The sequence below is a fragment of the Staurois parvus genome, unplaced genomic scaffold, assembly GCF_062004578.1.
Source record: "Staurois parvus isolate SC_StPar_1 unplaced genomic scaffold, SC_StPar_1.0 ptg000194l, whole genome shotgun sequence".
Classification (NCBI taxonomy): domain Eukaryota; kingdom Metazoa; phylum Chordata; class Amphibia; order Anura; family Ranidae; genus Staurois; species Staurois parvus.
In genome coordinates this window covers 1,018,762-1,034,118 of record NW_028317990.1, presented here as the reverse complement: position 1 = coordinate 1,034,118, position 15,357 = coordinate 1,018,762, and the positions used below count along the sequence as shown (strand labels likewise).

Genomic DNA, 15,357 nt, shown 5'->3' with positions numbered 1-15,357 from the left:
AAAGAGAGAAGGACAAAGAATGAAAGATATAAAGAAAGAGTGAGGGATAGACAGAGAGTGAAAAAAGAGTGAGGGACAGAGAAAGAAAGAGAGAAAAAGAGTGAGGGAGAGAGAAAAAAAGAAACAGAGAAGGGCAGAAAACAAAAGAGTAAGAGAGCGAGTAAGTGATAGAAAAAGAACAAGAGAAAGAAAGAGGTTAGGGGCAAAGAAAGAAAAAGAAAGGCAGGGACAAATAAAAAAAAGAGAGAAAGAGGGACAGAGAAGGAAAGCAAGAAGAAAACAGTGAGCGGCAGAGAAAAAAAAGAGAGAGGGGTAGAGAAGGACAGAGAATGAAAGAGAGAGTGAGTGACAGATAAAGCAAAAGACAGAGAGTGAGGGACAGAGAAAAAGGATAGAAAGAAATGTATGAGAGAACGCGTGCTGAATATGACATACATATAAACAAGAACATTTATTCCTTATAGACCACGTTAATGAGAAATCAATTTGCAGTAAACAATTTGAACAATATTTTAGCAGAGCTAGAAATCAATGTAAAGTCCAACCAAAACGTTGTCTGAGTTCTCTTTCATTGTAGATGTATGGTATGCATATTCTAAAATTAATGGACTGCCCCACTAATGCAGAATGTTTTGAATTTGATCACCTGACACATGACTGAATACTGTTCATTTCAAGACTCCATTCATGCCATGATGCTTTATTGTTCATTTATTGCATTCCCAATGTTGGATATGCAGTGTGCAAAGTTCTTCAATTACTCCTGCCTTGCAGCGCTAGGTCATTGGTTTGAATCTCAACCAGGACACTACCTGCATAGAGCTTGTATGTTCTTGTCCTCCCTGTGTTTGCGTGGGTTTCCTCCCACACATCAAACTCATGCTGGTAGGTTAAATGTCTCCTGTCTAAATTAGTCCTGTAATATGTATGAATGTGAAATAGGGTGCCTTAGATTGTAGGCTCCTTGAGGGCAGGGACTGATGTGACTGTACAGTATATGTAAAGTGAAGCGTAAACTGTCTGCGGTAACTATACCTAAAAATAAACACTTTTTCACTAGTCACACGGTGAACTCAGTACATCCACAGATCTGTATGATGGAAGTATGGGTTAGCATAAAAAAAAGGGGGGGGGGGAGACATTTCCAGTCTATATGATGGAATTTGGCAAGTTGATAAAAGACAATCCTTGTTTAAATTCCAAGTGACAATTTCAGCAATGCAAAGCAGAGCTTCAGTGACAAATCCATCTCAGAGCACCACCACATACAGTATATATGTAAAAGGATTCATTATGAAACATTCAATATGCCCACAGAGGTGGGAGAAAGGCTGGGATTACACTATATGTTACTAATGTATTATGCTCCAGTTGTATCTGTTGTACACACTACTCATCACCATCACAGCTCATGCTTAATGCTCACAACTGATTAGTATGACAACTGAATGAAAGTTCTAAATAATACAGATTACAGCCAACTATATGCCCCTTCTTTGAAAAGAAAAAAAAACTTCCAAAAGTGTCACTTTATGCCTAAATACCAGTGCTCAGCCATATTCCAGCACCCTTATTCAGCCAGTAATAACTTTTATTGGGCTATCAGAAAATACATGACATTTCATGCTGCCCTCATAAAATGTATCTCGATGTGGAAAAGGAATAAATGTGTGATATTCTCCTGTCCCAACACTGCAATAATTATACATTTTATAGATCGCCAACATACGCATCGCTTCAGTGATGTACGACTGAGAAAAATCCGAACAATGTAAAGCAAACAAAAGCCAAAAAATGAAGGAAGGATGCAGATAAGAAAAGAGTTTACTGATAACCTACTATAAATCCTGAGATCCATTCAGCATTTCCTTTGGATCACTTGCAAATGTCATAATAAAAAGTCGAGTTAAATATTTACAAAACATTCTTCGGCTACCATACATAATATCTGGGTATGTTTACTAACATGTTCAGCTAACTCTGATTATCTTCATTGAGTTTGTATTGATACTGGATACTGATTAACCTTAAAGGAGGAAACTGAGCCTGACGCTGGTAACAGACTTTTAGAATCAAGCTGATGATGTTTAACCCATTTATTTCCAAAGAGGAAATATCTATATCCATTTCCATATCTGTTAGTTATGACTTCAGTACTAGGTAATATATATGTGTATACATTGAGGGCAGAGACTGATGTGAATGTATATGTAAAGTGCTGCGTAAATTGTCGGCGCTATATAAGTACCTGTAATAAATATATATATATTGTGTTTGTGTGTGTATGTGTGTTTGTGTGTGTATGTGTGTTTGTGTGTGTGTATATATATATATATATATATATATATATATCCCTTAGTTTCAGACATGCTCTTGAAAATATTTTAGATTATTGTTTACTACTAAGTAAATTACACTAAAGAATTATAAAGACATTCAATCACAGTTTCCTATAATTGCACACACACACACACACACACACGGGCGCGCGCATTTGTCTATAGATATATGGAGGTATTTGGTGGATGGAAGTCATTCAAGTATAGGGCTCAAGTATAGCCATTCTGTCCATTTACCTTTTTTTTTCTTAGATGGAATGAACGTTTTACTTTATAACAGGATTTTGGGTATCTTGGCTACTAGAATTTGTCAAACCTGGTATCTATAATCATACCTGTGGGCACACACATATACTATACACATATAAAAATAGAATAGAAAATATTTTAAAAATTGTATATATATCTGAAGCGGTTAAAAGGGAAGGGTATTACTATCTTTACCTGTTGGTGCTGTCCACCCTCTTAAACTAGTAGCTAGATAGATAGCTATATCTTATATAGTTTAACAGGCTTGAAAGCACCCTATATAATAAAGATTAAAAAATAAATTACATATATATATATTATTATTATTATTATTATTAAAATATTCATATAAATAACGATTAGATACACAGCATACAGAATACCATTTCAGTTGGAATACATACTCTGACTTTCAAAAGGGAACAGAAGCAGCACAGGTAGATGTGGTAGAATAGACCAAGGGGAAATATACTCTTTATCTGGGATGGCCTATCACCATTCAAAGAGTACACATTTTTACTGAGAAAAGGTATGTCTGATCACTTTGAATCAGCACTTTCTAAAGGTTATGTCAAGCTGGGAAATTAATATTGCAGATTTTTTTTTCTGTGCACGCATGTAACGTGACACATTCTTGTTCCTTAACCATAGATATTTTCATGCTCCCTCAGGATGGGGAATGGGCGAAAAGTGAAAGAGGGGAAAAAAAAGCGTCAGCCCCCTCTCGAACAGAACATGACGCGCAGTCACAGCACTACAAGTTGCTGCAGCCGTAGTAATTTTTGCACAATTTAGAATGCCTGTGTGTATGTGTATATATATATATATATATATATATATATATATATAGGCAACAGTTGATTCCTGCATGCTAATAAAGTCCTGGGTGCACATTGTAAGTGATATCCAGCAAATAAATATGAGTCTCTCTCTCTCTCCCTCTGTCTGTCTGTCTGTCTGTCTCTCTCTCTCTCTCTCTCTCTCTCTCTCTCTCTCTCTCTATATATATATATATATATATATATATATATATATATATATATATATTTATTTATTTATTCATTTATTTATTATACACAAACACAGATATATGCTTTAACTACAGTGGCTTACTTTACTGCCCAAAGTTAATTTCCATTATCAACCACTGAACAAGCAAAAGGGGCCATTTCCATGGATTTGTTTTTCTGATACAGATTTCTTTTTTTTTTACCTGAAGCCTAGCAGTGTTAATCTTAGAAGTGCATTATTAATCACATCATATTGCTATTCCTTACTGATACGTCTGGCTGCAAAAGGGTTAACGTTCCCCAACTGGCCACTCAGATCTTGTTTTCTGGGTCAAAAATGTTCAGTGAGCGTTTATACTGACTCTCTTTAGGCATATAAAAATCCTTCAACTAGCCCGAGACGGTCCTTCTAGCTTCCCCTACGGACACCTCGCTCAGTGGAGAAGTTCATTACATTTTATGATCTTCCCAAGTCTGTCCTGCTTATAAGACTCGCAGAAGGCCACAAATCTGGCAGACCATCACGTATGCCATTAGACATTACTACTAAATGAATGCCATTCAAGCTCTCTGCTCCCTCTGACTATATTTATGGGTAGCTGGCAGCTGTCAATGTACCTTTTCAGTGGCAAGTCCTGCATTCAGAAAATCAAAAAATGAAAACCTTTTGACTTTATTGGCCGGATCTGAAAGGACGCAGAAGTAGTGCCAGCAATCAAATTTCTTGCTAGTTGATACATGATCTTTAAATATCCCAAATGTACAGACTAAAGGTGTTACCTAAATGGACAAACTGTTTGGAAATCCATCCATAATTTCCACAGTGTTGTACTAATGGGTGTTAGAAAGGGATTTTCAACAAGAAAATCCAGTGTTTCCAAAGACGGATGAAGCTGTTCCAGCTTCTATGACAAACTAACAAATATTTCTAATTTTCTCAGATCAAAAATACTAATGAAGCAATCTTGGGCTTTGCCAGTGTGTATTCCATTGGGGATAAAAACTTGCATTAAGGCTCAGGCTTGTTGACAAAAGAATGGGGGGGGGGGGGAACTACAGCCATACACAATCATATGTTCACGTGCATTGATTTTCATGCCTATGGCTAGCTGAGAAATCCACAGCCTGTTTATTTAATTCAAAAAAAGGTCATTTCTCATCTACATGCAACAAACACGGGTCGAGCAGGAGTAATCTCCTTGGCCTTTTTTTTTTATTTCCAAGAAGAATTAATCAAAAACAAATAAATAAACAGCAAAAGGATTCAGGGCAGGTTAACTCTTCAAATCCAAAAAAAAAAGCAATTCCAAAACCGTATGATTTTACAAGGTAATATTTTAAGCAAAAATAAAAAAAAATTACAGAGTAAAAAAGTGCCAAAGTCTGCTACCTTGTGGTTACCGTTAGCAAAGCACAAACATAAGTAAGACTTGATAACTACCAGGTAATTTCACACCAATTCTTGGTAAAAAGGGAAGAAAAAAGAGCTAGCGTTACAAGCCTGGGAAACAAGTAGAGGATAAATGTATCATCAGGACCAATGTACTTGTTATCTGCCGGCTTATTCAATACCCGCTGGCTGATGTGATCGTTAAAATAAACAAAACAGTGAAGTGGGAATAAAACCAAGTCCTTCTGATCTAGGATTTCCAGAGAATCGCATTGTTTAAAAAAACAACAATATGGGCAGCAGACTTAAATGTCATAACCCTGATCATTTTCAATAGCTAATAAGATAAAGTTTCTATGGTTAGTATTACAATGCCAGCTTGGCCACCCTCGGTGACATTAAACAGATTGATGCCAAGAAGGATAAAAATAAACACCTGAACTGCAGCATTGTTTATAAGCATCAAATCAGCTGCTCCAACTGTTAATTCACAGTCCCTAGACAGTCGGACAGTATTGCAATGTGTGAATTACACCGGTGTGATCTATTCGCACTTCCGTTCAGTGGATCAGACTTGATTTTACATCATAGCAAAATGATGATGCAAAAAAAAAAAAAAAAAAGGATCACACGACAGTTCTGAATTGCTGTTCTGTTTACTAATGTCATGGCTAGCCGCTGTGCTTTCTTTTGTGTGCTAAGAAGACCTTTTACACAATCTTCTGCTCATTCATAATGTAATAGGCATGTCTTTTTCTATTTCAGTATATCCTTTTGTTAAATTTTACTGTCACTTTCAGAAGCTAGGACAACACAGGACAATTGTAGCCATCAGCTATTTCATCCATGACTACAGTTTCACCCTGTCTAATCGAGGAAAGATCTTGGATTTGATACCTTATTTACAGTACTAACCACTCTGATTAGGTTCATTTCATATACTGAGTAAGCCGGCGATTATTTCAGTTGTTATCATTTCTGCTTTATGTGGTGACCTATGCTTAGGGAGCTGTACAATATATTGCAAAAGCTTTAACATTGATAAGGCTCCCATAATAAAATAGGAAATATATCATCAATTGGAAACTGTCATGGCATGCAAAAGTGCATCCACAACTTATTATAATGAATTTATTTTATATATAAAGAAGACAGAAAAATGCGCAATTTCTTTTTTAAATACTACATCACAGGAATGAAAATTTTGCATTTCAAATTTCCCCCAATAGGTTTTTCTACTTTCTTTTTAAACAGGTAGCTAGCTGCATGTTTAAGTTATTAAATAAAAAGGGTTTAATTATAAAGAATGTGTTGTGAGCATAAAACAAACCCCTGAATTATTAAAGAAACTTGTGGTTTATTGTAAACCGTGGAAGTGTTTGGAAGATCAGGTCAATGTGTATTATTCCAGCAGAAAGCAGCAATTAGAGAGATAGATTTGGGGGTTTTAAAAAAACCCTCTCCGCACACAGAAATTGACGGTGATTGATTAGGTGTGCCAGCAATTAATATATATATTGTAGTCATTTGATTCGCTACAATGTATCAGTGACAAGCTCAACACTGAAACTGACACCCTTAATAGGTTCTGGTGATTTGACACCCTTGAAATCCCTGGATTATTTAATGATCACTTTTTTATGAAATAAATAAATCCAACAAAGCAAATTTTCCAGAATGCCCATTTTTCTTCTCCACAGCTGTCCGGGCCAGTTGGGCCACCCTTTCTTAAAAGACTATGCAACTAGGTATCCATTACATTGTCTTATAGATTGTAGGATATTAATGATCTGGCAGCTGTTTAAAAAGGCCAGGTCATCTATGGTCACAGTAACACCCTGTAATATTTATACAAACTGCTCTTAATGTAATTGCAAAAAATGTATGCGGTTTAAATATCTAAAGGGATGCACAGCGAACTTTACAAATAACACCTGGTAATAGATACAATAGATTTAGACAATGTAAGATGTTAGAAATGTACATGAGATGCTGACAATGCATTGGATAAATATTAATTTTGTAACAGTTAAAGACAAAATAATACCAAAAAATATATATTTATTCACATGGTTAAAGAAAAATATAAAGTGGTCAGTTTTAACTGCCATAATCATGCTATATGTAATATAACATACAGCTTAACAAAAGTGTAAGTATTAACCTACAAAAGGTATTTTATAATGTGGCACTATTTAGCTGGAATAAAACATATGCTACTGACAATAATACAGTTGCCTTAAAATGAAACCTAAGAAAGACCCATTGCAAACCCCCTTCTTTTTGGCATTCTTTCTATAATTATAGACCTGACTTAGGCAATGCATTACTGCTCAGTCAAAATGCAGATATCTTTAACAGTGAATTTCGCAGTTAATTAATGATTTGATTTGGTGTCAAGATTTCAGTATTGATCTTGCGTTGGGGGTCTGGGCAGATTTCAGAGAAGAAAAAAATAGCTCTGCTGATGGTTTATACATCTCAGTGGAAATACATGTCCCTGTCCGCCTCCTACAGCCTCAGCAGACATAGGGCTTAGCAATGCTAGGTATTTGGGATCACAGCACACATGCAGAACAAAAAAGAAATGTATTTCAAGATCTAATACCAACTTAGCAAGTAATACATTCCTGTTTAACCTAATAAAACCACAGATCTGCAACACAGCTGTCCTTCCCAATATTCAAGGGCTAAACGACATACACATAAAGGGAGATGTGCTTGCGGTAGTGATCTGTGACCCCCTTCCTCATTCACTACATACAACACACCAACTGAACATAAACAAATGATCAATAAGGGTTTTTTTTTTTTTTTTGCACCGATTCGTGTTAAGGAAACAAAGATGGCGTCACCCAGCTCCAAAGACGAGTCCATGTTTAGTGTGGACAGGCAGGGTTGTAATGCCATCCATGGTTCAGGGTTTATAGGACAGAAAGGTTAAGACTCCTACCTGTTTTTTCTTTGATTTCACATAGAACACTGAAGAGCGCTGGCTTCATCCTATGGCAGTTAAGTGCATGCTTTCTGAAAAACAAAATGATTTACAAGAACAGTATTACCATAAAGCAATTTATAACAGTCATTTAAACTACATAGAACTGTCCAATATAATTTTGTATGATGCACAATGGAAAAGCATAAATTAAAGGAATGCACTGTACACCTTTAAAAGAATCAATAGAAGTCATCAGTGGGGAAATAGACACCTATGTGATTAAACACTACTATAAAACTATAATACATATAGTGGTTATTAATGCTATCTATGGAAAGAAAATTTTGATCTATTGGGCATGGGAAGTTAATTAATTGGCATCAGATTGTTTCAGTTTGAAGTGATTACAGCTAAACCCCAAAGTGTAGGGGGAAAAAAAAAGAGGGAAGCTGGAAGTTGCGCTTTCTCTATAAAGGGTTTTACAATTTGTAATGTTTACGCACATGTCAGATTAGCCTGCTATTATAGCAAATATAAATCAACACTTGTCTGCAATAAACTGCTTCAATCCACATCAAAACTGATTTATTAAAAGGGGCCAACTTTTACACAGCAATATATTTTCCCACCACTGATTTTTTTTTTTTTTGTACTCTGTTTTCTGCAGTTGCATCTCCTAAAAGCCTCCTACAAACATTCATACAACAAAAAGAAAAAAAAAGTGTCTGTGTTTCAAAGTATTTTGTTTCACAAAATGTACGACAGATGGATTTGCTAATGTTAGATAATAAAAATGGGCACAGCCACATAAAACAAAAGGCAGCTCCAAATCTGCGCACGCTTTTCTTTTTTACAAAGACCACTAAAGCGCGCCTGCTGTTTACAAATCATGCAAACAAGTTGTCGGGGATAAAACAACAAATGGTCGGGTAGAAAATGATACATTTATTGGCCAACTCTTGCCTTTATAGGGGGGAGTTTGCATCACAGATTATTGCTACTTGGATGGGAGCTGAGTGATCCTGAATGCCTGAACTATAAATAATAGCCTATATAGGGACTTGGACCAGATAAAGGGTCTCCCCTGTCTCAAGAGGAGCCTACAGTGATCTGTGCTGCTGCCTTTATGGGCATCACTTTGACAATATATGGACCAATAAATGAGTGTGAATGGACCTGTGTGGTCCCTTCCCTGCTCTATGTATTTATAATGATCGCTTTTTTCTACATAGGGCTGTTTTTTTGGGGGGGAATATAGAAGCAGATCAAGACTTGGTTGGAGGAGTCCTGAAAGCTCCATGTAAAGGACACCCAGGGACCAGATGTACACAAGACTATTGCTGCAAGGTTTGTTGACATCCACTCAAGGCATCATGTCATCCCCATTGCTAGAAGGAGCCTCCAGCTGCATCGCAGCCTCATTGCTACCCAAACATGTGTTGGCTTATTTGACAAACTGCCTGCATTGAGAAGTTGTTCACTCCAGGATGTACAGGAGTGATGAGCTGCTGTGATGTGTGGGGAGGGAAAGTGTGATGCTGTGTGTGTGCTTTTTTTATTGCAGTGGAAACCAACTTTGCTTGTGCCTCATCCAGGCTCTGATCAGTGATGGTCATGATCTGATGCAGGATGTCACCGATGTCCTGCTTCCTGCCGTCCCCGTCAGTCCCATCATGTCCATGGGGAGGAGGCAAAGTCATCCCCCCTTGTACTGAGTGACCAGCCATGGTCACCCCGGCCAAAGTCTGCATCATCCTGGTCTGATCGTCCATACTCCACTCCGATCAATTGAAAAACCGACTGTAAGGGGAGACCTCACAGTCAGGGGCAGCACTGCTGGGCCCCGCACATCAACAATGGCAATTGTCCGAGCCCAGCCTTACACCTCTACTCTCCTTTTTTCTTTTTTTTGCTAACTTGCAATCGAGGAGTTAAAGCAGATCTTCACTCCATCAATTCAGATCATAAGCCCTGCACATCCGATCCCAGTCTCACACTTGCATTTAAGGAGTTAAAGCAGATCTTCACTCCATCAGATCATCAAAAAAAAAAAAAACATAAAGTAACACAAGAGAAAATCACCCCTGCTGCTGCTTTTACTACAAGATTGTCTTTGTGCAGAGATCAGAGTTTTATTCCAGGGACAGAAGCGGTTCTGGGGGTCTCATGTAAAAGGGGACAGTCCTGGATCTAGTGTTCAGATACACAAGGCCAGTGACCAATTCATCCCATCAGGATCATACGATCAACACAAAAAGCCATGCGGTGCTCTGCAACATTGTGTCAGATGTCATCAGGCTGAGCTGTCATCTTCTTCTGATCGGTTTTATTCCACGGGAAGGCGACCTCACCATAAACCTTAGCCTTGGCTTTCCAGTCTTTCCTCAGCACTTGGACAGTTCTTGTTCAGGAGGATTGATTTACAAAAATCAAGTTCATTGATACGTGATTTTATCCATTTAGTGCAAAAAAAAAAAAAGGCAGAAATAAAGTATCAGTGTTCAAATGATCCCTCTTAAGATTAGATAAAAAAAGTACCAACTGATTTCCCCACTTGAAGAACAAAGTAACAATGTTCAAATGATCCTCCTTTAAGATTAAAGGAATCATAAAAAGTAACAATGTTGCAAATTATTTCCCCCTTGTTAAAATGAGATCAGAAAAAAGTAAGTGTCCTCAATATGTAAGGGATCTGACTAAGTAGCAATGTTCATAAGGATATCACAAAGTAACAATGTCCAAATGCTTCCCCCTTACGTTGTAAGGGATCTGACAAAGTAACAGTGTAGCAATGTATTTCCTTCTCAGGGATCAGAGAAAAGTAACAATGTTCTAATGACCCCCTTCTTGGTTAAAGGGATCAGGAAAAAAAGTAACAATGTTGCATTGATTTCCTTCTTGTTAAAATTAGGTTTAGAAAATGTAACAATGCTCAAATGTTGTCCTCAAAACTTAGAGATCAGAAAAAGTAACAATGTTGTAAATGATCTTCTTCAGATTAGGGAGATTTGACAGTTAGAAAGTGAGCCCCCCCTTCCTAAAATAGTAGCAATGTTCGGATGACCTCCCCTTAAGAGCAAAGAAATCAGTGCTGCATTTTACTTCCTTCTTGAATAGAAAAGTAACAATGTTGCAAATGATTCCTCTTTAATATTAGGGGGATTTAACAGTTAGCAAAGTTAAAATTAGGGGGCAAAGTAACAATGTTCAGATGATTCCCCTTAAGAATAAAGGGATCAGTGTTGCAACTGATTTCCTCCTTGGAGATCAGAAAAAAAAAAACTAACAATGTTGCAAATGGTTTCCTCCTTTAGATTTAGGAAGCTCTGACAGTTAGCAAATTGCCCCTCTCTTCTTTAGCAGCAATGTTCAGATAATCCCCCCTTAAAATTAAAGGGATCAACCCTGCAACTGATTTCCTTGGATATCAACATAAAAAAAAGTAATAATGTTACAAATGATTCCAATTCAGCTTCAGGAGATCTGTTAGTTAGCAAATAAGGCCCCCCTTCCTTAAAATTAAAGGGATCAAAGTAACAATGTTCAAATGACACTCCCTTAAGGGATCAGTGTTGCAATTGATCAAAAAAAAAGTAAAAATGTTGCATTTGATTTTCTCTTTAGGATAAGGGAGACTTGATAGTTAGCAAATTAGTAACAATGTTTAGATGACCCTCCTTAAGATTCAAAGGATCAGTGCTACAATTGATCAAAAAAGTAACAATGTTCAAATTACACCCCTTACGATTAAAGGGATCAGTGTTGCAATTGATAAAAAAAGTAACAATGTTGCAAATGATTCCTCCTTAAGATTAGGGAGCTCTGACAGTTAGCAAATGTCCCCCTCTTCTTTAAAATTAGTAACAATGTTCAGATGATCCACCATTAAAATTAAAGGGATCAGTCCTGCAATGTATTTCCTTGGAGATGAGAAAAAAAGTGACAATGCTGGAAATGATACCTCTTCAGATTTAGGGAGATCTGACAGTTATCAAATGACCCCTTTTCTTTAAAATCAGGGAGACAAAGTAACAATGTTTAGAATAAAGGGATCAGTGGTGCAATGGATGGATGAAAAAAGGTAACAATGTTGCAAATGATACCTCTTCAAATTTAGGGAGATCTGACAGCAAATGACCCCCCCCCCTTCTTTAAAATCAGGGAAACAAAGTAACAATGTTCAGAATAAAGGGATCAGTGGTGCAATGGATTAAAAAAAAAAGGTAACAATGTTGCAAATGCTTCCTCTTCAGAATTAGGGAGATCTGACAGTTATCAAATGACCCCCCTTCTTAAATGTAAAGGGATCAAAGTAACAATATTCAACACTTAAGATTACAGGGATCAGGGTGTAACAATTTCCTCGGCGATCAGAAAAATAAAAGTAACAATGTTGCAAATGATTCCTCCTTAAGGTTAGGGAGATCTGACAGTTAGCAAATGACCCCCTTTCTTTAAAATGAAAGGGATCAGTCCTGCAATTAATTTCCTCCTTGGAGATCGAAAACAAAGTAACAATGTTGTTGAGGGAGATCTGACAGTTAGCAAGTGTCCCCCCCACCCCCTCCTTAAAATTAAAGGGATCAGTCCTGAAATGTTTTTTCTCAGAGATCAGAGAAAAGTAACAATGTTGCAATTGATTCCTCTTCAGAATAGGGAGATCTGACAGTTAGCAAATGACCTTCCTTCTTTAAAAGTAGAGAGACAAAGTAACAATGTTCAGATGAGTCCCCCTTTAAGATTAAAGGGATCAGTGGTCCAACTGCTAAAAAAAAAGTAACAATGTTGCAATTGATTCCTCTTCAGAATGGGGAGATCTGACAGTTAGCAAATGACTTTCCTTTAAAAGTAGAGAGATTAAGTAGCAATGTTCAGATGATCCCCCCTTTAAGATTAAAGGGATCAGTGGTCCAATTGATGAAAAGTAACAATGTTGCAATTGCTTCCTCTTCAGATGGGGAGATCTGACAGTTTGGTAGATGTTCTCCTGGTTTAAATGTAGAGAGATGGCGGTAAGAATGTTCAATTTGGAAGGGATCGGAGAAAAGTAGGAATGTTGCAATTGATGTCCTCCCTGGTGATGGGGATTGGACGGATTTCCTCCGCTGAGGATGGATGGAGAAGTGTAGGGGTGATGGGGGCTCGGGCCAGGTGCCGGTGATCGGTGCTCAGGCCAGGTGCCGGGAACGGACGATGTCTCCTCGGACCGGACGGTGCTTTATTTTCCCCGGGCTGTGCTGACTTGTCCCATCCTTCATCCTTCTCTCTCCTCCATCCCGGAGCTGCCAGTCTTCTCCTCCCCGGGAGGGATCGATAAATCAGGGCTGATGATGGCGCTCCGATCCCCCCTCCAATACAAATCAAAACTTGTGTCCAGGGTGGGGGCGGGGTGGGTGAGGGTGAAGGTGCCCGGATGATGAGGAGAAGGATGATGAAGGCTCATAAAAAGTTTCCTTCCTCCGGTGATGAGGGGAGATGGATGGGCGGCCGGTGCCGGGGCTTCCCGGGCAGGGGGGGATTTATGGCTCCGGCGGCTTTGCCCCGGCTCTTTTTTTTCCTCTCTCTCCGCTCGCTGCCGGCCCCGGTGACGGATTGACAGGCTGCCAACGCCACTCACTCACTGCGGACGTGTCAGACTTTGAAGGAGGGGAGGAAATAAAAAGGGAGACAAAATATAAATAATGGAGGCAGGCTCCTCCTCCTCGTGTATCGGGCCCCGGGAGGAGGGGGGGAGGCGGCGACGAGGCTTTCCGGGAGGAGACTGAGGACGGACCTCAACAACGGCGAGCCGAAGCGGTTGCTAAGAAAGGACCTGCCGCCGTTACTAAGAAGGGTGGCCAATCAGGAGCGCCGCTCAGTCTAGCAGGATAGGCTCTGGAGCTTGGTTGAGAGCACGCCCTTTTCCCGCCCGCCTAGCTACTTGCTATTGGCTGGTTCGAACGGTGACGTACAGGTGGGCGGGGATGCTGGCTGGTCCTCGCTGCATTGCCATGGCAGCGGAGGATGAAGGATGTTGTGTACGAGGCGGCGGCTCGTGGTGCACACACCGAGCCTGGGAAAGTGCAGACAAGTGTCCGCAAATGGAAAGAAGAGGAGCCGAGGTGGCCGCACACAATACACTACACACTGACTGGTAATAGGAGGACACACCGGAACTATCCACCCCAATCCTGTCAGAGCAGATTGTACAGTTAGATGGTGTATGGCAGGGTTGGGCAAACCACGGCCCTCCAGTTGTAGGACTACAGGTCCCATCATGCCTCTGTCTCTGGGAGTCATAGTTGTAGCAGTCAGTCTGGCAATGCCTGCTGGGATTTGTAGTTTCACAAAAGCTGGAGGACTGAAGTGTGCTTTCCCTGGATGGCCACCTTTAAAGCCAAACTCCAGACACACAGACCTTTATTGAACCCCTTCCTGCTGCCGCCTCCTAGCCCCTTAAGAGCTTCATAATGCCAGGAGGTAGGCATGCTAGTCATGTGACCGCTGTGATTGTACCTGCCAGAAGGGCCTGTGCTAGACTATTTTGCGCCCTAGTAAAGCCAGCAACTTGCCCCCCCCCCCCAAAAAAAGGGCTGGAACTCCACAGTGATCAGCAGCTGCCAGTCTGCTTGTAGTAAATGACTGAGTCTGAGAGGAACACTGGAAGGAGCCCCAGACACCCGGCATCTTCCTCTGTCCTCTCTTCCTCCCCTCTGCTGAGCTTCCCCTCAGCTGAAGGATCATTCATGACATGGCGATGTCCCACACAGAGAGAGTGCCAGCCTGTGCTGTGCCTCTAGGTGGCTGCCTAGTTTGCCTAGTGGAATCACCGGCCCTGGCCACTGGTAACCATGCAAAATCAAGGATATATACATGATTTTGCACTTCCTGGTTTAGCGTGCACACGCTCCCAGCTCACCGCTTGTGCTGTGATTAGTCAAAGCAGAAGCCAATCAGCGTGTGCTGACCAATGGATGAGGGGCAACACACGCTGATCGCCTAGGAGAGAGACAGAACACAGCTCCGCCTATGTGTCCTGTCAGCAGCGATGTGCTGGATTTTGTTTCCCTGCTGAGCACAGAATAAAAACAGCACACACACCAAGCACTGCTAGGCACACAGTTAACCCTTTGATCCCCCTAGATGTTTAACCCCTTCCGAGCCAGTGTCATTAGTACAGTGTCAGTGTATATTTTTAGCACTGATCACTGTATTAGTGTCACTGGTTCCTACAAAGTGTCAGATTTTCCGCCGCAATATCGCAGTCCTACTATAAGTTGCTGATTGCCGCCATTACTAATATATAAAAAATTAATAAAATTTCCAGTGTATAGTTTTTGGACGCTATAACATTTGCGCAATCCAATCAATATATGCTTAATGGGATTTTTTATTACCACAAATATGTAGCAGAATGCATATTGGCCTAAATTTATGAAGAAATGGGATTTT

General features: G+C 39.6%; 1 protein-coding gene across 2 annotated transcripts in view; it reads right to left on the bottom strand.

Moving 5' to 3' along the window:
* PBX3 (PBX homeobox 3) overlaps nt 1–13,690 on the bottom strand; it is a 329,026-nt gene extending 315,336 nt beyond the window's left edge. Inside the window, exons 1-2 of one of the 2 annotated variants that reach the window (XM_089677869.1) lie at nt 9,502–13,690; nt 7,942–8,015 (exon numbers count right to left, since the gene is read on the bottom strand). In XM_089677869.1, the coding sequence (XP_089533995.1) occupies nt 7,942–8,015; nt 9,502–9,698 (271 nt within the window). In that variant the 5' untranslated portion in view covers nt 9,699–13,690. The remainder of the gene's footprint in view (nt 1–7,941; nt 8,016–9,501) is intronic. The other variant, XM_089677870.1, reaches the window with a different exon arrangement.
* Nucleotides 13,691–15,357: the final 1,667 nt, after the last annotated feature.